Source organism: Tarenaya hassleriana, unplaced genomic scaffold (genome assembly GCF_000463585.1).
Source record: "Tarenaya hassleriana unplaced genomic scaffold, ASM46358v1 Cleome4, whole genome shotgun sequence".
Taxonomy (NCBI): Eukaryota; Viridiplantae; Streptophyta; class Magnoliopsida; order Brassicales; family Cleomaceae; genus Tarenaya; species Tarenaya hassleriana.
In genome coordinates, this window is record NW_010966881.1 from 6,348,624 (window position 1) to 6,375,499 (window position 26,876).

At 39.2% G+C, this 26,876-nt stretch overlaps 5 protein-coding genes across 6 annotated transcripts; 1 reads left to right on the forward strand and 4 right to left on the reverse strand.

The window, feature by feature from the left end:
- Nucleotides 1–237: 237 nt before the first annotated feature.
- On the reverse strand, nucleotides 238–3,781 carry LOC104824434 (NADPH-dependent thioredoxin reductase 3-like). 2 transcript variants are annotated; one of them, XM_010556519.1, is made up of 10 exons: nucleotides 3,482–3,781; nucleotides 2,934–3,141; nucleotides 2,713–2,818; nucleotides 2,142–2,407; nucleotides 1,362–1,641; nucleotides 1,146–1,253; nucleotides 977–1,063; nucleotides 769–873; nucleotides 545–675; nucleotides 238–455 (listed from the first exon to the last, which is right to left on the reverse strand). In XM_010556519.1, the coding sequence occupies exons 1-10, from the start codon at nucleotides 3,690–3,692 to the stop codon at nucleotides 395–397; spliced, it is 1,563 nt and encodes a 520-aa protein (XP_010554821.1). In that variant the 5' UTR covers nucleotides 3,693–3,781; the 3' UTR covers nucleotides 238–394. The 2 variants fall into 2 exon arrangements, with proteins under 2 accessions (XP_010554821.1, XP_010554820.1); XM_010556518.1 differs by having other exon boundaries at nucleotides 977–1,066.
- Nucleotides 3,782–6,479: 2,698 nt separating this feature from the next.
- On the forward strand, nucleotides 6,480–7,730 carry LOC104824437 (heat stress transcription factor B-3). The gene is made up of 3 exons (XM_010556522.2): nucleotides 6,480–6,719; nucleotides 6,920–7,072; nucleotides 7,331–7,730. The coding sequence occupies exons 1-3, from the start codon at nucleotides 6,609–6,611 to the stop codon at nucleotides 7,703–7,705; spliced, it is 639 nt and encodes a 212-aa protein (XP_010554824.1). The 5' UTR covers nucleotides 6,480–6,608; the 3' UTR covers nucleotides 7,706–7,730.
- LOC104824436 (ABC transporter A family member 1) lies at nucleotides 7,731–22,427 on the reverse strand. The gene is made up of 40 exons (XM_010556521.1): nucleotides 22,109–22,427; nucleotides 21,812–21,891; nucleotides 21,484–21,652; nucleotides 21,195–21,277; nucleotides 20,516–20,732; nucleotides 20,002–20,207; nucleotides 19,824–19,884; nucleotides 19,595–19,681; nucleotides 19,050–19,282; nucleotides 18,803–18,917; nucleotides 18,634–18,723; nucleotides 18,130–18,341; nucleotides 17,924–18,036; nucleotides 17,294–17,400; nucleotides 17,001–17,063; nucleotides 16,591–16,677; nucleotides 16,416–16,514; nucleotides 16,187–16,338; nucleotides 14,954–15,041; nucleotides 14,748–14,819; nucleotides 13,686–14,393; nucleotides 13,003–13,181; nucleotides 12,390–12,600; nucleotides 12,040–12,123; nucleotides 11,885–11,926; nucleotides 11,705–11,801; nucleotides 11,482–11,609; nucleotides 11,286–11,390; nucleotides 10,892–11,038; nucleotides 10,412–10,678; nucleotides 10,196–10,331; nucleotides 10,025–10,104; nucleotides 9,819–9,926; nucleotides 9,332–9,482; nucleotides 9,079–9,215; nucleotides 8,928–9,002; nucleotides 8,525–8,828; nucleotides 8,251–8,384; nucleotides 8,072–8,133; nucleotides 7,731–7,980 (listed from the first exon to the last, which is right to left on the reverse strand). Exons 1-40 carry the CDS (start codon nucleotides 22,193–22,195, stop codon nucleotides 7,896–7,898), a joined length of 5,661 nt encoding a protein of 1,886 aa, XP_010554823.1. The 5' UTR covers nucleotides 22,196–22,427; the 3' UTR covers nucleotides 7,731–7,895.
- On the reverse strand, nucleotides 15,478–16,178 carry LOC104824435 (ABC transporter A family member 1-like). The gene is made up of 2 exons (XM_010556520.2): nucleotides 15,997–16,178; nucleotides 15,478–15,783 (listed from the first exon to the last, which is right to left on the reverse strand). Exons 1-2 carry the CDS (start codon nucleotides 16,171–16,173, stop codon nucleotides 15,508–15,510), a joined length of 453 nt encoding a protein of 150 aa, XP_010554822.1. The 5' UTR covers nucleotides 16,174–16,178; the 3' UTR covers nucleotides 15,478–15,507.
- Nucleotides 22,428–23,020: 593 nt separating the features above from the next.
- LOC104824439 (AP2-like ethylene-responsive transcription factor At2g41710) lies at nucleotides 23,021–26,446 on the reverse strand. Its single transcript, XM_010556524.2, has 9 exons — nucleotides 26,106–26,446; nucleotides 25,426–25,508; nucleotides 25,291–25,299; nucleotides 25,097–25,185; nucleotides 24,550–24,623; nucleotides 24,425–24,475; nucleotides 24,061–24,122; nucleotides 23,335–23,939; nucleotides 23,021–23,166 (listed from the first exon to the last, which is right to left on the reverse strand). Exons 1-9 carry the CDS (start codon nucleotides 26,336–26,338, stop codon nucleotides 23,110–23,112), a joined length of 1,263 nt encoding a protein of 420 aa, XP_010554826.1. The 5' UTR covers nucleotides 26,339–26,446; the 3' UTR covers nucleotides 23,021–23,109.
- Between the last annotated feature and the right edge of the window lie 430 nt (nucleotides 26,447–26,876).

The window sequence follows — 26,876 nt, forward strand, 5'->3', positions numbered from 1 at the left end:
CACGTCGAGTGAGTCGGGCCCTTCAATATGACTCGCTCCTCCAATAAATTTTAGGCCCAATTAGTTTTACAAAACACAGGCCCATAGCCTGCAGAGGCAGATCCAATATTACATTATCCCCTCATTTTTTTTCTAATTTTTATGAAGATCAAATACTCAAAACCCTAAAAATCTGTCACATTTAAAAAAAAAAAAAAAATCACGAGATCTTACCTATTTTCTTTGCATTTTTTTCCCTACGAAGAAAACGATGCGTTTTATTTCTCTCTCTCTTATCATTGTTGAGATTCTCAATGGCAATGTTTCAGTAACACTGAATTTTGAATGAGCAAAAAAAATTGAATCACCAACAGATTTGGCATTTTGCCTCAAGTCTCTTTTGGTGCATATATTCTCATTTGTTGGCCTCCACGAATTCCCTGTACTCTTTCTTCATCTTCACACCGGATACAGTCCTTCACAAGAGCACCACCACCGTTCCATCACCACAAGTGACAATACAGGCAAAGGAAAAAAAAAACAAAAAAAGGAACAAAAGAAGAACCTGAGCATTTCCTTGTTCTTGAAGAACTGCACGCATGGAGTTCCCATAATTCCAGCCGCCTCGGCGATTTCTTCATCTTCTTCTATGTCTATCTCGACGTAGTGGACATTGCTGTCGAATTCATCGATCACCTTGTACGTTGCGAAATGGGCGGAGTCCATTATCAAAACTTGTGTTGTCCATGATTAGGTAGCCTAAGGACTTGCTAAATGGTTGGTTAGTACCTTGTTCAAAATAGGTTTCAGTGTCCTGCACGGACCGCATGTAGGTGATGTGTACAGTACACACACCAGCCTTGGGCTCTCATGGTATATCTTTCTAAGAGCATACTGGAAAGAACAGACCAAAAAAAAAAAGACATATCAAATGCTTTGTCATGACAGTTTAAGAATTCTTCATATATTAGCTGCTGTAAGGAAAGGGAAAAAACACCTGGCCCCTGTGCTTTGTAAGAGTGATGTCAAACCCTTCTTGGACATCGCGGCCGGTGAATTCTTTCTTCACCTCTTCAGCTTGAAGCTGCTGGTGTCACGCGGTATAAGCCCTTTTACATTGTTGCTTTGATTCTGGATAATATGAAATTCGCTCAACTTTCACGTACCTGGTGAAATTCGACGAGGAGGTTGTTACTTGCAAGGTATCTCTCGGCTAACAAGGCGGCTATGCACCCTGATCCAGCAGCAGTTATGGCTTGTCTCCATTCATGGTCCTAAATGGACAAACGGCAGAACAAGTTACAAACTTGTCAAAAAAACATGACTCCAGGAGAAGATACAAACATTAAAAAAAGATTGGCTAAACGCTTTTATGTCTTAACCTGCACATCTCCTGCTGCGAATACACCTTCCACCGATGTCTCCCCTGTTCCGTCCTGAATCGATATGTATCCTGAGCTGTCAAGTTCAACTTGACCTTCCAATAACTGGCTGTTTGGTGAATGCCCTATTCCGTAGAACAACCCTTTGGCCTCAAGCTCGGTTTCTTCACCCGTGTCAACCCGTCTGATTAAAACACCAGACATTTGTCCCCTTGTGTTGCTCACCACATCAACGGTTTCTGTGTTGAAGTGCACAGTGATATTTGGATTGTTGAATACTCTGAAACATTCGCCATAACCAACCTGTTAACAAAATACTCAGGGTGTTGAAAAAACCCAAACTTACAATATGCTCATTACTCTTTAATTCAACACAAAGAAAGAAGCCTAGTGCCGGTAAGAATCCAAAAGCGGTGTAAAGGTTGCCTATTGATTTGGAATGAAACTTGAGGCCAAAGAAGACTTTCCTAAACATTTCCAAGATAGGAGCAAGCAACAACTTCATAACTTTTGATCGTAAACATTACACAACGAGTGCATCACTTTGCAAAGACGATAATTGTCAAGAAAACTGTACATAACCGTTTTCTGTTTCAGTTTCCTCCGACCTAAACCTGAGATGCCTCTCTCCTAATACAATGCCCATATGCTAGATCCGTTTTCTCCATGGATATAATTTGACCCGTATTGCTCCAAAATCCAGAGAAGAAACACAATATAAAAAAGGATTTTGAAACACATAATAAAAAGATGCTGATGAAAGAACCTGAAAGAATTCACCTATCTTGCATAGCCTTGGAGGCTCTCAATTGGTCCCTACGAACAAGCAGATGAACATGACGAGCATATTTTGTGAGGTATAAAGCTTCTTCTGTAGCTGTATCTCCTCCACCAACCACTGCAAGCACTTGTCCCTTAAATAAAGGCGAAGCTCCATCACAGATTGCACAAGCGCTGATTCCCCTGCTCCAGAATTCATCTTCTCGAGGTAGCCCCAGCCTCCTTGCTGTAGCTCCTGTGGCGTAAATGATACTCTGGCACTTAACCTGGAAGTTCAACCCAAAAGGGCAGCCACCAACAGAGAAGTACAGTAAATAAGAGCTCATGCACAAGAAAATTTACTGAACAATCAAGCCATCTAATTAGGCAAGATTGTGTAGCGTATACTCTACTCCAAGGCCTATACACATCATAGACTAACTGCAAATTTGTTTTCACCAAAGTTTGCGCATTTCGAATTCTATAAACGATCTCCAGTGCCAATGCCATTTTGGTTATACGTTATACTGGTTATGCATTTTCACTTCTACATGGATTGCCAAAAGAGTAACATACCGAAAACGACAATCACCTTACGTTCACTGCTTTTCACTGTAAAAGGAGCGGTCTTAACATCGAGAACTTCCACATCTTCCGGATATAGCTCCGCTCCCCACCTCTCAGCCTGCTTCCTCATTCTACCATCATCGCAACAACATTGCCTCAGATATTATCTCACAAGAGTAACATTAATCAGTCCAGACACTAACAACAACGTTAAATTTATGTTCTTGGTTCTGTCATGTTTCTCACCTCTCCATCAAATCCGGACCAGTAATCCCATCAGGGAATCCCGGGAAATTCTCAACCTCGGTGGTTGTCATCAACTGTCCGCCGGGAACTCCGCCCATCTGATAACCCTCGAACACCACCGGCTTCAAATTCGCGCGCGCCGCGTATATCGCCGCCGTGTATCCGGCGGGGCCGGAGCCTATAATCACCACATTCTCCACAGTTTCGCCTGAAAATCGGACCATAACACAGCTCGATTACTGTCTCGTCGAAGTGGCAATGTCATAAACAAGCAAATGTCTGGTGGCATAAACAAGATAAAAGAAGACACAGACCTGGAGATGAAGGCGCGTCGCTGGCGGCGGCGGAGGCTCTGAGGCGGAGGGCGGTGGAGCGAGTTTCGCCAGCTCGGAGGAGGCAGAGTGTCCGGAGCCTATAATCACCACATTCTCCACAGTTTCGCCTGAAAATCGGACCATAACACAGCTCGATTACTGTCTCGTCGAAGTGGCAATGTCATAAACAAGCAAATGTCTGGTGGCATAAACAAGATAAAAGAAGACACAGACCTGGAGATGAAGGCGCGTCGCTGGCGGCGGCGGAGGCTCTGAGGCGGAGGGCGGTGGAGCGAGTTTCGCCAGCTCGGAGGAGGCAGAGTGAGCGGCGACGAGGCTTGGTTGTGAGGAAGAACAGCGCAGGCGGAGAAAGAGCGGGCATGGTGGCGACTCGGTGAGTCGACACGGAGCCGATTTCGATGCCTATCTTGGGAGACGCAGCCATTCTGCTTCCAGACCATACGATGACTTGGAAGTAAAAACCGATTTCTGTAGCTGCGCGATTGCGTTTCACGCGCCTCGGTATTCTACATACTCTTCTCTCGCGAGTATGGACCAACATATTAACTCGCTCGCTCTGCTAAATCCTCGGTGGGAAGGATTTTCAGCCGTTGATCCTGTGATAACTTTCTTGATGAAAAATCGACGGTGCAGATGTGCGCATCTGAGCTGATGCCGACTCCGACTCACAATTGACGATTTTGCCCTTTCACTATTGGGCCTAAAATGGGCTTGATATGCGCTCTCGGCTAACATGATGAATATTGGGCATATGTGTTTAGAAACATGATGGATTAGGTCTATAATATTTTATGTTTTATTTTTTAATATTTTGACCATACGATTCAAATCACAAATAAGTTTTAATAACTAATAGAAATAGTAATAACGGTTGATCATCTAAGTAACAGCGGATGATGATGAAAAATACGATATTAAAAATTCTTTTATCCAATATATACAGAGTGAAAAATATGATTCGTTTGGTTGTTCATACGTGAAATAGGTTGTGTGGGAACGAGACTTAGGGTTGGTGAAGAAGGGACACATTAATATATTAATATATAATAAATAATCATTTTAAAAATAGGATAAATAAGAAAATTTAAGAAAGAAAACATAAAATAAGGTCAATAAAGTTCAGCTGCATGCCCAACCAAATAAAATAGCTTTATTTTTACTCTTTCTTCAGAACGTGTCTAAATTCCTTGAATATCAAATTGGAATTTTCTTACGCTATTCAAAAGCTGTTATTTTTATTTATTTATTTATTTATTTTGCACTACAAATATGCTATTTTGGTTAAATTTATATAATCCGTATATTAATATTTTATACTGTTTAAAATACGACAAAATTCGGACTTAAATTCATCGTTTATCTTTTATGTATACACGATTTGGTTTGATTCAACATTAAATTTAAATTTTTTTTATTGATAAAAAACTTCATACTTGTGTGAGAAATAGACGGAATATATATGGATTTTACAATTTTTAGAGACCTAAAGGTATTTATATTGCGTCCTATTAATTTTTTTATAAAAGGGATGAAGTTTGGAATTTCAGATTATAATTTACAGATACATAAAAATTGGTTTTTTTTTCTTTCTAAAATTTAATAATTAATCTTTTATTTTAGAAATAAATTTTCTATGATTCTAGGGACACTGTCGGCAATTCCTTTTAGTGTTGACGCCAAATGCTCATTTGGTATTTTTTCTTGAAAAATAAATGCATTTGGTTGTTTGACCAATTGCTTGAAGTGACACTGCTCCTTAGGTTTGGATAAAATGTCCAAATTAAGACACTATTGTTCACATACATATTCTACATGTTCATATACTTTTGGTCACTATATATATTTTTGGTTAAATATATATATATATATATATAAAGGAAATGAAGAGTACAGAATATAGGTAGAAGAAGAAGAAGGAAAGGCATGCATGCAAGTCAAAAAGGAGAAGTCATCAATCTTGAAAGATAAAGTGAAGTCCAAAGAAAATGCGTAAATGTCACTGCACCTATAAGACAACGTTACTTCCATGACGAAAAAAAAAAATAGAAAGTTCTCCGTCTGTATTCTATTTCTTTTTTTTCTTTTTAATTTCCTGTATCTCTAAATAGTAAATACTATTCCTTTAATTAAGACCAATTTTGCACATTATATATATATATATATATATATGTATTGAAAGTATCAGCCATATAGAGGACCAAACTAATTACGTCATCACATTTTCAATCCCCTTCTTTCGTTGTGTGCCGCACTACCTAATTTACCTTCTATTATTACATAAATACATACACACATAAATGTATACATATATAGATATGTATAATTTGTGATATTGAAGAGTATATAGAATGCCAAAAATATTTTCTATAATATTATAGTAGTATGTGTTTCGCTATGTATATTTTAGATATTCCTAATTTATGTATCTTGTATACATACGTATTTTTGTTTTAGTTTATTTGATTTTCCGGAACTTTTTAAAATATAGACCAACTAGTTTAATATTGCATATTTTTTCAATCATGTTTTTTGAATTTAGAAGTTTATAATAATTTTTTTAAAAAATCATCATATTTTTTCAATTTGTTTTTAGGTTTACTCCACCTACGTAAATATATAAATACATGTGTAATTAAGTGCTTGATACAAAATGTGATTTTCCTTATCTTTTTCTATAACAAATTGATGTCCCATTTCATCAAATATTTATGATCAACTTGTCTAATACATAATAATTGAAGGAACTAATTTTCCATAATCAATTCCGGTTGTTAAATTTTCTACGCGCACACACGCAAGAATTTTATAATAGATAGAAAATGGCACACGGTTGCAGCAACAAATGGATATATACACACACACACACACACTCATATATATACACACACATGCATACGTGCATGTAGATAAATAAACGTCACCATATACACCTTACTAAGTACGACCCAACAACATAAAATTACGGGACTCTCTCTCTCTCTCTCTCTCTATATGTATATATATATATGTATATTGTATGTGCATGTCAATTCGCATGAACCACGGAGTCTTGTTGGGTTTCAATTGTTAAAACCACCATATTTCTCTTATCAAGAATAACATCAATTTGGTCAAATAACACTCTCTGAATGGAGCAATCTGCTGTTCCGGCGGAGGAGGAGGAGGAGGGGGAGGAGGAGTGGATGGGGGGGAGATCTCTCTATATGTATATATATATATGTATATTGTATGTGCATGTCAATTCGCATGAACCACGGAGTCTTGTTGGGTTTCAATTGTTAAAACCACCATATTTCTCTTATCAAGAATAACATCAATTTGGTCAAATAACACTCTCTGAATGGAGCAATCTGCTGTTCCGGCGGAGGAGGAGGAGGAGGGGGAGGAGGAGTGGATGGTGAGGAGATCGGAGCAGTCGCCGCCGCCGTTCTTGGTGAAGACTTATGCGGTGGTGGAAGATCCGGAGACGGATGACGTCATCTCGTGGAACGACGACGGCACCTCCTTCGTCGTCTGGCAACCGCCGGAATTCTCCAGAGATCTCCTCCCTAAGCTCTTCAAGCACTGCAACTTCTCCAGCTTCGTTCGTCAGCTCAACACTTACGTACGTTCACACCTTTTCCCCATCGTATCTCATTACTATACGCGGTGGTGGAAGATCCGGAGACGGATGACGTCATCTCGTGGAACGACGACGGCACCTCCTTCGTCGTCTGGCAACCGCCGGAATTCTCCAGAGATCTCCTCCCTAAGCTCTTCAAGCACTGCAACTTCTCCAGCTTCGTTCGTCAGCTCAACACTTACGTACGTTCACACCTTTTCCCCATCGTATCTCATTACTATACGCACGTGGGTGTAAATATTCATGCAAACGCATGCACCATATTTGTGTCTGTATATGCTGAAACAGCGGGGTTGCGACATGGAAGCAGTATCTAGAGAGAGAAAGAAAGAGAGAGAGAGAGATTTAGCTTCCTGCTTGTGGGCTTGGTTTGTATAGATTATAGAAATCATTATCTGGAAATGATTTTTGGCATAATAACGAAAGTTTTCATAAATTAGGGTTTTAGGAAAGTGTCAGCGGGAAGGTGGGAGTTCTGGAACAAGATGTTCCGGAAGGGACAGAGAGAGCTTCTATGCAACATACGGAGAAAGAAGGCTCACCCTCACCATGCTTGCGATCCGACCACAAGTACTCCACCTCGACGAGATGATCAACGGTCATCTTCATCAGCTTCCTCGTTGTCAAGCTACTCAAACCTTCTGGACGAAAACAAGCGTCTCAGGAAAGAGCATGGATTCTTGACCACAGAGCTCGCCATGACCAAGATGAAGTGCAAGGAGCTTCTGGAGTTGACCGAGAGATACAAGACAACGCCCGAGGAAGAGGAAGAGGAAGAAGATGGGCTAAAGCTATTTGGTGTGAAGTTGGAATGAGGAAATATATAGCAGTTTGCTCATCTGTGCTATAGATTTTGATTGCAGATCACTTGAAAGTGTCTGTAAGTTGCGTAGATGTCTATATACACATAGACCCTAAACTCGGCCTTTTCTGCAGTTTCTACATGTATTTGCCATGTTTACACCATTGCAGATCATTGGCTGAGCTGATGAATGGGTGAGGTTCTCAGGAGGAGTTAGCTGCAAAATGGTTGAATATAGTCTCGAGGGTCGATTGGCCAACGCTGTATTCCGCTATTCCCAATCGGTTCCTGAACAGATCAAAACCATTCTTTTCCGTTTCAGTTGTCAAGAAATGGCAAGTTTCCGGGTCAAAGAGAAAGAAGCAGATATATGTTTCACCTGTTTCTTTCGAGGTATCCAAAGGCATCTGCAAGTGACAACCCGCCTTCTCCGAATGGTAACTGAAATCGAAACCATGAACTGTTTTCAGAACCTAAACTGACGAAAAGCTAAACACCAGATGCTGGAACGTGAGAAAGGAAAAGGGTTTTACAATGACCCAGACAGCAATAATATACCTGATACTTAATGCTCAATCCATTGCATCCCTTAAACGTTGCACCGGGAAATGAAGACTGAATGAAAGAATCTAGTGCTGAGAAGTTCTCTTTGGATAACCACCACTCGGCGAATATGGGCAGCGGTATACCGCCTGTACACAGGTCAAACCAACACTGAAACATGTCAGAGACCGAACACTGAAACCTAAACAGGTCAAACCACAACACTAAAACATGTCAGAGATCGGGTATTCTTATCCAAATCTAGACATAGGTGTGGAATTGGTCCTACCATCCCGAAACAGCTGCTCTAATAACTGTTCACCAGACCGCCCATCATTCTCAGACATGGGAGATACAAGTGTGTTTACTCTTCCCTCGTTACCGAGAAACTGTGCAATGCTTTTTATCATTTCTACCGACAAGCTGATTTCTGATGCAGATGCAGTCTCGGGTATAATTGAGTCGGAAACGCCAATACAAACTTCGAGGTCACCAAGTAAGCTTCTTGGATGCGAAGGAAGGTTAAACAGCCACTGCTGAATCATTTGGCAAAAGTTCTCCAAGTCCACACGTCTTACTTCGTTAGGTTTCACCTAATATACATATAAGAACAAACATTGATAATAAATTATGGGAAAGTAACTTCTAAGAATCTCTTTCATGAAAGCAAACCCAATAATGTTGAATAGTACCTCTAACTCAAGATGGTTACCGAAGCGTGTCTTCAAATGCTGTGGACTACCAATGCATCTAAGGCGGCCTCCGACCTGTCATTAATGGACATTGATAGCTCTGTAAGGTGGAAACAATTCCTAAAAATTTCGGAATGACTTAATGTAATACCATGATTCCGATCCTGGTGCAGAGAGCTTGAGCTTCATTCATGCTGTGGGTAGTCAGAATAACTGCAGTCTTTCCTCTCCTAGTTGATAACCGGGATATCACGTCCCACATGAATCTTTTGGCAACAGGGTCCATACCTGAAAGCATTTCATAAACTGTTAATGGAGCAGCTAAGTAGTTCAGATCCAAAGGGAAGTCCATGCCGGCCGGCTTTTCTAAATTAGATGGTTAATCATCATGACCACCCACCCACCTGTAGACGGTTCATCGAGAATGACAATGGGAGGGTCTCCAATCATTGCAATCGCGACTGATAATTTACGTTTGTTTCCTCCGCTAAGGGTAAATGATGGCTTGTTAGCATGCTTCAACAAGTCAAACTCCACCATCTTTTCTGTAACCACCTGTTCATAGCAAATGCTCATCAGACAACCTAGCAACTTCCACTTTGATAGAAAACGCCTTGTAGACTTGATTCAAATCTTATCGTAGATCAAATACTTAAAGGGTAGCTAAAGGTGTTTGTCTTAAACAACAGAAGATGCACATGCATGATTATGCTACTACTGGATAGTCCAACAACTTCACAAGGCAATGAACCAAATGAGACAACAGCGTGTGGAAAAGGGGGAGTCCTCATACATATATAGCAGGACGGTGCTTGTATTTGTCTAGTGCTTCAACTCATCAAGACATGCAAACCGAGCAACAGAAAGTTATGTATGAGAAGATTTACGTACGTTATCAATTCTATGATTCACAACTCCTTTGATCCTTGCATAGAGCTCAAGGTGCTCCTTTACAGTCAAATGTTCAAATAATGCATCAAACTGGGGGCAGTAGCCAATCTGAAAAGCCAACGAAACAGAATCTTTACAGTCATCCAGAACATTTTACATTTAATAAGATCAACAAATCAGAAGGGCAAAATCAACGAAAGACATACGTGCTGACGGATAGCTTTTGGACTTGCCACTATGTCTTTGCCAAAGACAAAAGCAGTCCCGCTAGTTGGAGTTTCTTCTCCTATCGAGTCCAAAGAAGTGAGAAACGAATATTACTACCAGATTCATAGTACATCAATAATATCTAAAAATACAAAGAAATATGCACATACCAGATAACATAGACAAGGTGGTAGTTTTCCCAGCTCCATTTGTACCTAAAAATCCAAAACATTCTCCTGCTTGGACCGAGAAAGTTAAGGACTGTACAGCCACTTTTGGGCCATGATATTTGGTGCCAGGATAAACCTAAAACAATTATACTATGAGCAAGGGGATGGACCAATGTTGTTAACACATTTGAGAAAAAACGGACCATACTACAATACCTTCCGTAAGTTTCGTAAGTAGCATATGGCATTGTCAGTAGAACCTGAGAGCACCCTGGCTCTTTCATTTTGCACATCTACATCATCCTCAATATCGAGTAAAACTCCATCTGGTGAATCCTTGAGAAGTGGCTCTAAATGACCAGACCCCCCAGCACTGTGCTTGAGAACTTTAGAGTTCTGCCACCAATCGCTTATGGAGATAGACATTATCTTTTGAACAGGCAAGAGCTCAAGACCAAGTGTCACAAGGAAGTAGAAGATACTCTGTCATATATAAGAAAGTTTGGACATATGACTCATTTGTGAGTATGCATGGGAAAGTAATGACAGTAAACAAAGATCGACCGCATGATTAAGTTCATTAAGATTACAAATTCATTGATACCTATGTTGTTATGATGGATTCTTTACTAGTAACTGGTTCTGCATTCCAAAATGACACGCGCGAGCAAATTCAAGTACAGGAGAAGTTCTTACCTCAAGACCTAGATAACAGATTGATGCTCCAGTCACATTCCAATCTAAAACCCCGTGACTGGATTTGTCTTTCATCCCTTGCCTTAGAAGAGCTAATGAAGCCAGTCCATCAGAGAAGCAAAATCCCGGTGATAATCTGAAGTAGTTCTGTAGAAGCATAAGGAAAACAAGAAGCATAAGCCTTTATTATAGTCTGTTTATATAAGCTATCAGGGTCAGGAAGTCCAAAGAGCAAGCAGAATACTGAATAGTGTTTTTTCATCCTATGATGTCTAAGTAAAGTAAAGCTTCTTGAACATTTCCGCATGCAGCCACATGAGACATGGAATTTTCTTACAAGTAAGAGAAGGATTACAAATACTGAGAAGAAAAAGATAAATAATAAAGACTGAACCTTTAGAGATGAATTTGCACTAGCAGTTGCCGGGATAAGGCCCATAACAAAGGAGATGACCATAAGAATAAGACCAGTGAAAAAGTGAACCAAAAGAACAACATTCTGCAGTTACAGCAAAGATGTGTCATCCATCTGACCTCAAAAAGGGGGAAATGTAGAAGAAAAATATGTGAAGAGTAAATAGGAGAGTTACCTGAGCCATGCTATGTTCAGAAAAGAAAAATGTTAGGCAATATGTTGAGGATGCAATTGCCAAGCCATACTCCAAGAACATAATGACAGTTGGGACAAACCGACCAATTCCAATAAACTGCTCTAGACCTAAAGCAGAAATCAGTTGTTTCAGTAAGTGAATTAAATTCAGGTTAAAGAAAACATATGTATGTTGAGAAAATGAAATGGCAGCATTGACTTACCAAAAATGTAGAAGAGGATCATCGCAAATGTTGAAGGAAATAAGAAGCTGACGAAATCCCATATGTATGTTGATACCCAGTATGAGAAGACAGAAACCTGAAAGCCAAATAAGATCATTAGGCAAGCATTATGTTTAGGAGTACCTAATGGTCTAAGATTTTCTCCCCATCAATGCCTACCCCACTAATAAGCTGTTGGTGCTTTGCTTTAACTTCGCGCTCCTGCACCAGTTACAATCCCATTATGTACAGTTATCCCAATAAAAGAGAGGTTGAAGAAGGATAGGATGTACAAACATTAATTTCTACTTTGAGGGTGGACCTTGTCTACATACCTTAACAATGGGGACAGCGAAAGAGGCTGGGATAAATGAGAATGCAATGTTAACAATAATTGCAGCAGAGAAAGCATCCAAATCCTACATTGAGAAGGGGAACAAATTATCAGAAGCGGCTAACAAGAAGGGATCTTTTATCTCTAAAGAAAAAAATATCAAAATGTCATAGATGATTAGTTTTCACAATGTCTTCAGCTAAATAACAATAAGTAGAGGTCTTCAACGAAGATTCAGTGTAACCAGCATGAGTGAACCCATCAAGATTTCCAAACATAAGGACGGAACTGTACCGTAATAAAACATCGTGTCAAAGCCATTGAGAACTAATTCAAATGAAAGTAACATACATGACGTTGTAAATGCTGGCTTTTTGTTGTAGGCAAGGGATGGTTGTGCGTTCGGATTGTCATATTCTTGTTACGGGTAGCAAGTCTAAGAATTGCAGCATTCATAACATTGATGTAGATTGGACCGGCATGCTGACAAGTACTGTTGTGTAAAACAGTGTATCCTAAACTCCCATCTGGATACTGGCCATCCATTACAATTGCCCCATACCTAAAATGAAATGGACTCCCATGCATGCCTTAGACAACTAGAAATATCATATAACAAATCCAGCATAGACTTCCCAATGAAGTCAACAACTCAGAAAAATCAAAATGCAAATAAAATTATTCACCTAAATGGTAAGTAATAAATACGTTGACAATATAAGGTGTGCCCAACACATTTAAACAAGATTTCGAAACACACGTTAGATAAGGGAGCTCAGATTGTATAAAGTTGACATTGTGCTGACTACAGAGAACAATGTTCAGTGGTGCTGACTATAAAGTTGACATGGTGCTGACTACTTGACAATTTTAACTCAACTACTAAATCATGAATCTATTACTGCCAAGATAAATATCTGGCGCGAAAACACAAACAAATCATGTTAGGTACAGGCAGACATACCTTGACTGGTAGGATTGATTGAAGCTAGACATCAAGAATTTACTCATTGAAAGTAGAGTGGGCCCCAATGTGGGACCTGCGGCATCAGTAGCATCAGCTAACGCCTTTTCTGGATCAGGAAATTTATACGAGCAATTCCTCAAGGGCTGAATCCAGCCTCCTTCAATATATTCTGCAACCTGAATAGAAGGTTATCAGAGAAGAAAATTTAATTGGATGTCAAAAAGATGAACTTTATCCATAGTGCAGTGATCTACGATATATTTGCTCAAGTATAACAAGCCCATATACTGTGGAAGTACTGCTTCATCCACCACCTCGATGGACCATGTGTTAACTTGTAAAGTTAACATCCCATCTTATATTCTTCTATAGACATTAACTAACTATAACCAGTGATTGAGGAAGAAATATTAGCCGAAAAGTCACCACTGAGACTATACTATGCAATCCATTGAAGAAACGGAGCAAACTCTTGGAAATTTCTTGCATTATTTTTATGAAATCATAGTAATTACAGAGCAACATGATTTCATTTTGCCATATAACAGTATAATGATTACCATAAAATAAAAGGGAAAAAGGATATAAAGAGATGCAAGTGAAGATTCTAGTTTAACAATAGCAACATGCTTCCAGGAAGAAAACTTTACAATATCTATTCCAAACAATAATAGACAAACCTCATTGGCAATAGGGTGAGATAAATCAAAGGGAATAGGGCCACCACCACCGCTGCTAGTCAGGAGAGGGTTGAAATATGCAGTTGTGAGTGTTATGGAGTTCTGATCAGGATGTGGCTTAAGCTGAAGAAAAAGAAGGCCAAAAAGCAAGAAGACGACCGGAATGATAAGCTGGAAAGCCACTGTTTTCCTGTCTCTGCCAGCAGATCTTGCTCTCTTTATGAATAATGCTTTGCAATGTCGCCAAAATGTTGACCTTGAGATTATGCAACAACAACAGCATTGCATACTTATGAAACCAACGAAAGTCCAAACCATAACAGCAACCCAACTGCAAGCTTTTGCAATTGTAGTAACCATAAGTCCAGCAACCTCATTACAACCTCTGAGCAGTTTCGATTGTAGATTTCCCTTTGGGGGGGATTCAGAGCAGACCCTAGAAACTGCAGAATCTGGAGGGAAGAAAATGTTACCCTCCTCAACCGATTCATCAATGTTTAAGTTAGCGCCAGCAACTCTTAAGAACACTTCCTCAAGTGTCGTTATGGATATACCATAACTTTGGATACCAGGATAGCTCAAACCCTCTATCTCATTAATTCTTGAGCTGTCAACAGATCTTTTCATGCAACTCTCAATTTCCCTAAACATGTCTTCGAAGCAGGGTGAAGATGCCAAGGGAAGCTTGAAAGATATCTCATTGCCCACCTGAAAAGATCACCAATCATAAATATGATGCAGCTATAATATAAATCAACTAGAAATGAACCATGCTCAAAACCTCCAGAAAAGCGGCAGATTTGTTCTACACATAATATAAACAGCCATCAACCTGCTTCAGTATCCAATCTTTGGGGACTTAAGTCCTGGGTTGAAAGATTCTCAACTGATGAATCTTTCACATTAGAATTTCAGATAATTTGCGAGCTACCATACAAAGCAAATACAAGACATTTGTTCCCCAGCATCCCCACTAGATGGGGATACGAACTGGGTTGGTCCTTTTTAATGTATTAGATGCTTAGATGCTCTGCAATCTACCTTAGAGAAGAAATACTATACCTCACTCACACACGTTGCTGATGGGATGTGACGATGAACTATACTTGCTGCAACAGAGACCGTTGGAGAAGACTAGAAAGAAAAAGCAAAGATAAAGCTAGTAGTTGCTTTGGAAATCATAAAGGAACTCAGAAATGATAGAGGAGAGAGCAATATGTATCAGACAATATGTCAGATGTACAGAGTAAGAAGAAAAAGGAACAAACCTTTACTAGAGTAAGAGTATAACCAACCCCATAATGGTGCTTAAGGAAAATCGAGCTGTTCAAGCATAAAAATCCAACATTGAAGGTTGTGTTAAAAGGTCAACCATCGACTCAAGAAAATAGCTCCATCTAATTACTAAAGTTGGATGGAGGAAAGAAAAATAGAAAAATAAAGGGTACATCACATACACACAGAATATACAGTGCAAATGCAACTAGGAACTTCTTGAAGACAAGCCATTGCATGCAAAATCTACTTAAACCTCATTTGCTTCTAGGACCCAAATTTAGTTACGTAATCTTAGGTATATGTTTTTACTTTATATCCAAATTAAACTACATGGAAACTTCTGTCTCAAGTTTCAGTATTTAATATCCAAAATAAACTAAACAATCCAAGGGGAATGCCTGTTTCCGTTTATGTTAAATATATTCTAGTGTCCCAGAAACAAGCCAGTCATTTTCCACTTGCTAGCCAGTTTTAGAGGAACGAGGGGAAACAAGGGAGGGGATGGACCAATGTTGTTAACACATTTGAGAAAAAACGGACCATACTACAATACCTTCCGTAAGTTTCGTAAGTAGCATATGGCATTGTCAGTAGAACCTGAGAGCACCCTGGCTCTTTCATTTTGCACATCTACATCATCCTCAATATCGAGTAAAACTCCATCTGGTGAATCCTTGAGAAGTGGCTCTAAATGACCAGACCCCCCAGCACTGTGCTTGAGAACTTTAGAGTTCTGCCACCAATCGCTTATGGAGATAGACATTATCTTTTGAACAGGCAAGAGCTCAAGACCAAGTGTCACAAGGAAGTAGAAGATACTCTGTCATATATAAGAAAGTTTGGACATATGACTCATTTGTGAGTATGCATGGGAAAGTAATGACAGTAAACAAAGATCGACCGCATGATTAAGTTCATTAAGATTACAAATTCATTGATACCTATGTTGTTATGATGGATTCTTTACTAGTAACTGGTTCTGCATTCCAAAATGACACGCGCGAGCAAATTCAAGTACAGGAGAAGTTCTTACCTCAAGACCTAGATAACAGATTGATGCTCCAGTCACATTCCAATCTAAAACCCCGTGACTGGATTTGTCTTTCATCCCTTGCCTTAGAAGAGCTAATGAAGCCAGTCCATCAGAGAAGCAAAATCCCGGTGATAATCTGAAGTAGTTCTGTAGAAGCATAAGGAAAACAAGAAGCATAAGCCTTTATTATAGTCTGTTTATATAAGCTATCAGCTCTGCTTCATCCATGGAATGTGTTGTTAGTAATATTATTCTGCCTTTCTTTATTTTTTTAATCAACTGCCAAGTAAGACGCATTGAGTACGGATCCATCCCACTGGTTGGTTCATCAAGAACAATCACCTGACAGCAGAAAAATGTACCACCACGATTGATTAATAAAAACAAATGAAAAATAATGTTTATAAGTGCCACTTTACCTTACTGTTCCCTATCAATGCGATTCCAAGTGACAGTTTCCTCTTCATGCCACCAGAAAGTGCTCGGACAAGTGTATTAATTTTGTCAGACAATCCCACCTAGCAATGCAAGCTGAAAACATCACCATCTAAAGCAGAATAAATAAAAAGGAATCTTACTTCAGAATAAACCTACTTCATCTGCCATATCAGCCACTGTCCTTTCTAAGGAGTCTTCTTTGACACCTTTTAGGACAGCAAACATCTCCAAATGCTCCTTAACCTACATCAGAAACAAATTGGCCAAACCTTTTCCCATTTAGTGTTACTATCTGCAGCATACAAACAAGGTTTAATGAGGGAAAAAGAAAAAAGGTCTTCGAATATTGAAGTCATCATTACCTCATTTTACAAAATTATTAGAAAGAGATGATGGAAAGTGTTCAGGAAAAATTCACAAAATACTAGAGAAACGAGTTTTCAGGAAGAATTAATGGTAACTCAGTAACTGTATATGATGTGCCATCATTCAAATTATAAGGATGTCATAAACTAGATTTGATCAATTAAAAAGAAGAAAAAGACAATGCAAGGCTCTTCACTTACTGTCAGTTCTGGAAAGAGGATGTCATGTTGAGGGCACACACCTAGTTCCTTTCGAATCTCATCCTACAGAAAGATATCCATGGCAAAGATCAACAAGGAATCGTAACAAACAAACTAAAAGGACAGAAGTGGCATAGCGAGAACAGGAGAATAAATGGCATTTCCAGCGACTCTCCAACCAAGTCATTGTAGAAAACAGAAGGCATATTTGACCATTCTGCTCTGTGTTTTAGTCATTACGCATGGAAATTTAGAATATAATAATAACACAAAAGAAAAGAGAAAAGGCTCACCATGTTTGTTAAGATATTCTTCCCAAATATCAGGGCATCTCCAGATGTTGGTGGAAGTAGACCAACAAGCATAGATATTGTTGTACTTTTACCCGCCCCATTATGTCCTTCAAAATATGAAGACCAGAATTAGAAACTCGCATATCAAAGTCCACCACATTCTTTTTACATGAGATTCTTGAATGTGTGATCATGGAGTCGTCGTGGAGACCAAGCATTCGTCGCAGAAAAGGATGCAGAAGATGATACCACGGAACAAAGAAAGGTTTTCTTCCTATTTCTCACAACTGAATTTCTCATGTAAATTAGTAGAAAGCTTCCCCGGCATAAATAAAAAGGAAGTCACAGTAAGAAAATCCAGGACAAACAAATGAAAGTGGACGGACAGCTAAACAAGACAGTGCTACTCGTCAAAACTCAGGAGTCAGGACCACTATTAGGTCTTCTTTTCCATCAATGTAGATTCAGACAGCACATCCCAAACATACAACTACAGAAACCACTGAAACCACATACAACATAAAAACTTACAGAACAATTTGTGTCTTCTGAAGTATCCTAGCAAGCAATAAATAAATGGAAGATAGAAAAGAAAATGAGGATGAGGATACATGAACAAGATAGGCGTACCCAGAAGTGCGAGTATTTGGTTCTCATACAACGAAAGTCTTAATGAATTAACCGCACAACAATTCCCCTTCCTTGAAGCATAGACCTTATGCAGATCTCTAACCTGCATGCACCTAATAGGAAAACATTAAAGTTAAATTCATATTCCAAAGCTTTGATAAACAGTAGATAGAAGGAATATGATTCTCAGATGACATAGAAACTACCTCCCATCAAGCTCTTGTTGCCTCATTTCCAAGCTTATTGATTCTATAATAGGATCAGAAGGCTCTCTTTCTGAAGAAATGGTTATATTATCTGAGAGAATTTTATTAACGGTATTTTCAGGGCAATACTGGTTTTTATTCTTCTTCCTCCCAAAGCACTTGCCAAAGATGAAGTTCCATTTATACCGCACACCATTTTCCCTGGGGAGTACCTGAGCAAATGAAGTCTTGGATTAAACCACATGATGCATAACATAATACAGAAAGAAGAAATGTGCATATTTTCCCAGAATCACATGCTTATAATTTATTAAAGCAACCATTTAAAGATGATGTGATTTAGACATAATGACATCTCATCATTCCAATCTTCTAAGAAAAATTATACATGAAAATGACTCAAAAAATTAGTCATCGCTTTTGATTTAGAGGCATATATATTGCAAAAGGACCGATTTACGCAACAGACATCAAAACAAGGAACACATAGGATAAAGAAAGTACCTTATCAAAATAAAGACCAATTATGCAATAAAGCATAGAGTCTAGCAGCATCATTAAGAGACAGACAACAAAACTTACTCCGGATGATGCCTGCATCAATATTGATCAGAATAAAAATTAAGAGAAGAGGATATCAAACTCATGTGGTAGCCACATACAATTGACATACCCGCCATATATTGCTCCAACGAAGTCCCACATGAGCACGCTCATAATCAGCAAAGTTTATTGATCCAAGAGCAAATGCCGTAGGTGAAAGCAAAGAAGCAATTATCTTCAATACCCTACAGGTACAACAATTAGTGTTGCATATGTGTATTCTACATGAAATATCCAACAACAAAGACAAGACTAAACTTTTACTTCTCCATGAACCTTAACCAGTACAACTTAAACCCAAAACCAGATGTACTTACATGGGCACTGATTCATCATTAACAGTGTAATACGGAAAGAAAGCACCAAGAAAGGAAAGGGTTCCAACTGCAACAGCTGTCTTTGCTCGGGTGAAAAATGTTGATATTAGAAAAGAGAGCATGATCGTGCTGAGTCCAAATAAAAAGAAGTACGTGAAGACTACTGTCTTATCACTATATTTGAAAAGACTTCCCATTGTACAAGCTGTAATAACCCCAGAGCACAATGCAAACTGCAACAGAAACAGAAAATTCAATAACAGGACAAAGTGCAGTTAGAGAAAAGGAAATGGAAAAATGTTAAGACTAGAACATTACACCAGATATTAGATGAAAAAGTTAGCTAAGCATTATCCAACATCCTAACATAAGTCAAAAACGTCGAACAGAAATTACTAAAGATGCACGTTAATTTGTGTTTTTATGGGAAACAGAAAAAAGATAAAGGTCACCAATCAAATATCAAACGATTCTGCGTCTAATATTAGACAGAGAGCAACACATGCAAGTTCTTTTCTGCAGAAAGGACAGCAACAAAATCTTGCCTGCAAAGCATATGTGATAAACCATGACAAATGGAAAATCTCATCCTTCAAACCCATCATGTAAAGACCCTCCCTTATTTTCTGCTCCTGCAAGTAAATACATAACACAGCTTAGGGGAAGCAACTGAGAACGTATAACTTATCACTTATAACTAGCAATAGGAAAAAAATTGAATAGGACAGTAGATTCATAACAGCTTTGTTTAAATTATACACATAAGAAGGTAACCTTCTCCAAAACAGAGTAGCTGATAAGCCGGGAGATTGGATACAGAAACCCTAGAAGGTACCTGCCAAGCAATTATTTAACCATCCAAAGCAAAAGAAAATGCTTGCTCATTACCATAAATTGCAGCAAGAAAAGACTAACATATTTCAAAGAAAACCAAAGAGGGAACAATACATACAACAAGCCCATTACACTCTTCACAATAGATTGAAACTCGTCATCAGTGTATTCTCGGGTTGGAAAGGGAACGATTCTTATTTTAGAGGGAAGTACAGTCCATGGTAGCTCAACGGGTAAAGCTAAACCAAGAGAAGAGTGCAATGATGCACCACCTACAGTTCGCTGGGAAGCAAATATGATGAATGAATCTACCACTTGCTGAAGCTGCAAAAGGGTACAAGAACATTCACACATGAGAAAAAAGAAATGATTTTTCCAAAATACAGGAATTTCAATCTAATCCATCCAGCCAATCATTTTCACTAACTCGGTACTGGTTTCAACCTGTGGACAAGTCTAACAGCAGGTTTAGGGTCTCTCTTTTCATGACAAATTAAATCACTGAACTGATGCTTACTATTTCAATTATCTTTCAAAGAGCATATTTTTATTTTGTCAAGCAGTAGAATGATAACTGAGAAATACTGAGCAAGGAACTATAATTTATAGAGATAAAAGGTAAGTGATTATACAGTCAGGAACCCGCTGAAACTGTATTGCATTGCTGGTACTGTATTGATTCCCATTTCCAGATCATTGATATAAGGTCCATTTGTGTCCATGATCGATTTAACATCAGGAAATCCAGAGAAAGCCCACGTGTGGTTCAAGCGGATGCTATAATCATATAAATCAGGACCTTGTTCATGGAATACCACAGCTCCTTTTATTTTGGGATTCGAACAATTCCTGAGTAAATGTGATGATGCTTTATCAACTCAATGTAAAAGGAAGGGAAAAGCCAAGACTGCTGATTTCAGAAAATTTACAATACTGGGCATTTAGATAAAAGCATATACAACATTAAAGGAACGCATTTGGTTACAAGGATAGAAAACAAAGGAACAAAATGCAGGCCAAGTCCACAAAAAGGAGTGAAGAAAAATCATTCCAAAACGTCCCATATTTCCTTCAAATTTCACCAACGAAAAACTGTCCCATTTTGCCCAGAACTAAGTAAAAGTTGCAGCCTATTGTAATAAAAATCCCAATCGACACATAGGTAATCAAAGAGAGGCTAAAAAATTCAGCAACCAGAGAGGGAAACTCGGACGTCGTATTCTCAAAATGAGTTCAAACTGAAATGGAGACGGAAATTTATCCTACTGAAATGGTTTCTTATCAGCAAAAAAACAGAAAACTCAAACTTACCTCACTTGGCTGCATGCAGCATAGCTATCTGAAGTTATGTATGTTTCCAGCTCAGCTTCATCTTTGAAAATTCTAGTAACCAGCTGCGGGATTATAAAAAAAAATAAACTAAAGTCAAGAAATCCATGTGATATCCAAAAAACAATCAGAGCAGCAAAAGGATGTTGCCCCAGCAGACTAAATCTGTACTGTGACAGAAAACGAGGATCTTTACGCGCATAGTTTGCAGAAGGTAAGACACCAAGTTGAGCGGTTTCAGTAAAACTAAGACTACAGAAACGAAAGGTACCTTAAGTTCCGGAAACTTTAGGGATAAAATGTTGATCATGTTCCTCGTTTCATCAGTGTCAGGTGCAAAAGCTAAATACTCCCCCTTGGCAAGCAAAAGTTCCAGAACTTTTGGAAAACTGGGAGAAATACCTTTGCCCACTTCCACAAGCGTGTCTTTCTCTATATTACTGCAGTAATCAACAGAACAACAACGCAAGATAAATTAGACTCCTGCAACAGAACACAATCCTCTGATAATTACAACGCAAGATGAATAAGGATTTCTCCGATCCATTATCGAATTGGGGCTACAGTGGCAAATCAAGAACACCGATCATGAGACTTACGGCTGAGCAGGGTGAATTCTTGTGTCAACCCGTGTCCTTACAGCTATCAGCAGCAACATTACAACCGTTGGAAGTAAAACCTGTCGAATGAAACAGGCTCGTGCTCTTAAGATCGACATCCCCGGCAAGGACCACAATCAAGATTCAAAACACAATCCCAAGAAACAAGAACGAGAATTTCACAAAACCCAGAATTCTTTCGTGAAAAAACAGAAAACCCAAGTTTCAAACCGGAGTTGATCATGCGAGAAAACTGAAAATTCGAACCCAGAACAAGCAAAACTCAGAGAGATAAACCTCGGCTAAAGTGACGAAGGGGTGTCGAGTTTTGAGGAGCCAGTTCTTGCGGAGCATGGCCTTCAACTGGCTCCTCCAAGTCCCCATATCGTCCGACGAAGATCAAGTTCTTCACTTTCCTTCCCAAAACCCAGAACACAGAAGAACCCTAAGAGAGAGAGATATAAAAAGAGAGAGAGAAAGAGAGAGAAAACTCCTCGAGGAAGGAAATTTATGGCGTCAAGAGAGAATAAACATGGGGAATCTGAAGAATGAATTTAAGGGAAGAAGAAAAAGAGGGAGGAGGAGGTGGCGAAGACTTGAGTTCGCAGCAGTGACATTTGGTGTTTCTTTTTTTCTTTTAATAAATACGCTCCCTCGACAGCACAGCGAGTGGAACAAACCGGAAAACTGTTGCCTTTTTTGTTTTTGTTTTTTTCAAAATCATAATTCAATCGCTTTCAACGTCTCTCTAGATTTTTTTTTTCCTCCTCAAAACCGTAATTCAAAGACATTTGAATTTATAGAAATTCGAATGATTCAAAGAATTTAAAAAAAAAAACAACGGATATATCTATATTTAGTTGGCGTAATAATAATATGATATCTCACTACCTGGAAACCCCTTGCGTCGGTGGCAAGTAGGGGCGGTTGAATGTGGGGCCTCCACAAAAACATTGTACACGTGGAATATTATGGTTCATTGTCGGTTTGTCTACATGTAAAATATTAGTAACGTTTCTAAGACGACGGCCAATGTCTCCAGTTGTAGTTGACCCTACATTATCAGCCGCCATGCGAATATTCTATTATTATTATTCCACCAAAAAATTTGTTCTGCTTCGTCAGAATTTTTTTTCTTCTCGGAAATTCTTCACACAAAATCTCGTATATCATTCCACTTCAAATGGGTAATATATTAACACTCTGTAATGGGGTAAAAACCAAATCTATATGCCACGTGTATGTACATTGGTCGGAATATAAATAAGTCTCTCTTCACATTCTATAGAGGAAAAGGCTCACTTATCTGGTGGAAGGTAACTGTAAGTGGAACAACTCGTCTCTGTCTTCGTCACCTGCAGCCAGAGACATCATCAGTCATTGTCTATGGGATGTAAGTAAGAACAATGGAACTAATGTCTACTCTGCAACTCATGGATTATCATCCCGAATTTGTTTCTTTCGTTGATTGGAGAATGCCCGAATAAAACTCTCGAATTTACGGGTTTAAAGTAGATACGAACCTCGGAATTATGCGATGATCCTGCTGGAAGAAGAGGTGCGAAGGGTGTCCATAGAATAGGATCTGTGAGAGGATCTAAGGCATTGTAGTTGGTGAGCAATGGCGCAGAGAGGAGAGAAGTAATCGGATACATGCTTAACGCAACTCCATGAGTGACTGGTTTCTCGGCTGCCGCCTTGCCATAACTCTTATTATTATCCCTGTTGGCGATGTTCTGGTTTGTGTTCTCGTCATTTTCTCCAGTGTTCTCTTGGATTTTCAGTACCTTCTCCTGGAGATTCTTGTAGGCAGGCGACTGGGACAAGATGCTCAAGGCAGATGATGATGATGACCATGATGATGATGAACTCTCTTTCCTCTTGTCAGGTGGGATGATGCCCAAGCTTGGCGCTTTGTATGGTTCTGTTGCTTGGGATGCCTGCTCCAGTGTTTTAAGCTCACGACCAATGTCTTCAAGCTTTGTATCTTCCGATGCTCTTGACGAAGATTCTGGTTGACGGGTTTTGTTGACCCCCCACCACTTGATATATCCTGTTAGATCGATCTTCCTTTCGAGACAAAAGCTACCTAGAAAGTCGCCTTCTGTCGCTCGATCATCACCTGCCCCTGTTAATTATATGATCAATTCATGGTATGTTTCAATTACCGATTGCTTTAAAGACAGATAATGCCACAACATCACAATTCAGTGCAAAGTCAAGACGTTTTGGAGTTGTTAGGCACTCACCATAGTGAATATTGCTTAAGTATTCAGGTCCAGGCATGCGACTGGCTGATGCATCCCATCGGCTGGTTTGAAATTGCAGAAGAATTAAAATGTAGCAGAAAAGTCAGTCATATAAGCCAATTCTGACAGAGGGAAAAACTCTGAAGGTTTGGAAGAGATGACACTATCACAAAGAAGTTTAACAGCTGAAATAAAGGTCCAAAGGATGATCCACCATGCATGTGCTTCTAAAGAAATCTCCTTTTAAGCAATATGAAAACTGAAAATGAGAGAGAGACAAGAGTCTGGTCGCTGGATAAATAACGAGTTACTCCTTTTCCTCATCTTTCTAAGAACAAAAAGCCAATTGTTGGTCGAACAATACCTTGGAAGCCCTCTATATTTTGCAATTCCCCTTGAAAAACCACTGCTTTTTCTGCCAAAGGGATATTTAGAGTGTCAGCAATAAATCAGTCCAAGAGCATACACACCTACTAAATGCATATGTACCTTCGAAGAGACGCAAGGTATTCTTCCCTTGAGACATTTTGCATTTCTTCAAGATCTCTTGCATAATCAGTCACCTACCAGAATGAATTACTTCGCTCTTAAGAGTGCAAATAGAAATTGCGAAAAGGAAAAGTGTATAAATATGAATGATGAGAACTGAGAAGGGCAGCTCCAAAAGCCAGGAGTGTATCCTTCTTTCACTAGAGAGAAGATAAAGAACTGTAAGATTATAGAAGGGAAAGCCAGAGGATTGAAGTGATTCAACCTCTGTCCATTCAGCTTTTCCAGCTTGCAAAATTCTGTGAACTAATCAATTTTTACAATAAAAGTTGCCCTTTCTAATAACAGGTAACCAGAATAAAATAATTTTCAGAGCGACTTCTTCCCTCGAATCATTTTGAATGTTGACCCAAATTAGTGGAAAGGGAAAACATATCTGGTTTTCAAGTTATTCATGCCCAATTGGATAAAGAATGACTCTCAATTCTAAGAGAGGAAAACAGTTACAAACCGAAAGCAAAAGAATTGAGTTACAGTAGCAAACTACCGGAAAATTTATAAGTGTCCCAGGTCCCCAATATTTTAAGGCAGCAAGGTCGTAAGCTCTAGCTGCAGCCTCTTCATCATCATATGCTCCTGTCGAATATGATTTGATTCTTTAGTCAAAGATAATCCTATTCGACACCTAGTGACTTTCAATATCTATAAACACAACAAATATCTATGGAGCTTTTAGCTTACCTAAATAAACTGGAGCAGCAAATATTGCATAAACCATGAAAAAAAAAGTAAACAAAAGAAAAGGATCAGCTATGATCATGCAGATAAAAATATATATTATGTTAAGGTCACCAGAAGAGAGAGAACAAAGGCTACCTTGTTTTCCCTTCTTATTCTGGTTCTGGTTCCAGGTACTTTTATCCCAAAGGTGGGCTTCATAACGACCTGTCCACCTATGCCTGGATTCAGTAAAGTTTAGAAACAGAGGACATCAACGTCTTCATCCACAGGACAAAAAAGGAAGCTGAACATCAGAACCGTAGCAAGCATAGAAGAATGCCACCAGATTTCCTCTTTCATCGATGCTATAAGTTGGAATTGGCTACTCAAGGTAAGAAGCAAAGTGTCGAATTATAGCTGCCTAAAATAGTGAACTCAAGAGGTACGACTAGCCTAAAGATCCAAGGAGATTTTCAACTCTTTTCTTCTGTTTCTCTCTCATGGTTACAACTCTTCTATGGTTATGATCATGATATCACAGAAAAGATCCCATTTCACACATCTGATTCTGGCTGGTACCCTTAGAATCTTAGAGTTGGTGTTAGAAATTAAGTAAACGGGTCATCCAATTATCTGATAACCAGATCGCTGAGGGAATGATCGTCTATTCCGGATGATTCTCCCACCGAATGGGCCTTCATTAATCTCTTACAGACGATACGATTTAAAAAATTCACGATCCAAAAAATCCTCTGTTCCCATCATCTTCTCTACAACACACATCGAAGTACCGACACGAGTAAACAAAACAACAAAATGCACAAGTGCCGCCGTACCTGGTGACTCCACGGTATATGGAGCTCCGTTTGCCGGCGGTAGAAGGAGGCATTTGGCTGATACGCTCTTTGGCTGTGCATCCTCTCTCCTTTTTTGCCTTCTTAAAACCTCTGTACAGCAACAGCTGATCGTTCACAGGCACAGTCTCCGAGCTCTCTCCTCCTCCGCCTCCTCCGCCGCCGCATCCCTCCTCCGCCTTAGGTCCGGGATCCGGTGAGGACATCGACGCCATGATCAACACCTCTCCCTCCCCAAAAAAATCCAAAAACCCTAGAACGCAGAAAAGAGTGCACTCGCAGAGCGACACAAGAGCAGAAGAGAGAGAGAGAAGTGATAAAAACAAAGGTTAATTTCAGTGTAAACCAATTTTAACCTTGTTTTTCGGCGTTTGGTTTTCACCTGTAATCCACGCAACGGGAAAAAATTACGACTCTTTTCAGTAAAATTACCATTAGGTCCCCGCTGTGGTTTGAGTTCTTTTGACGGGAAGGGCTACAACGGCTATGACGGGCATGAGGGCATTTTGGTAATCTAAATGCCTTGTCTCCGAATACTGTGTTAATCATCATGTCCACGTGGAGGTAACAGACACTTGCTGACGTTTATGCTCATGCCGCCACGTGTACTGTACCCAAACTTGCCTCGTCTCGTACAATATTCTACTCCATCTTTTTTGTCTTGAACCGGTGGAAAGCTACACGGTAATTAAATACATCCGCTTGTGAACAAGTAAAAAATAAAACGTTTTTTAAAATTGAAATTCTGCTTTG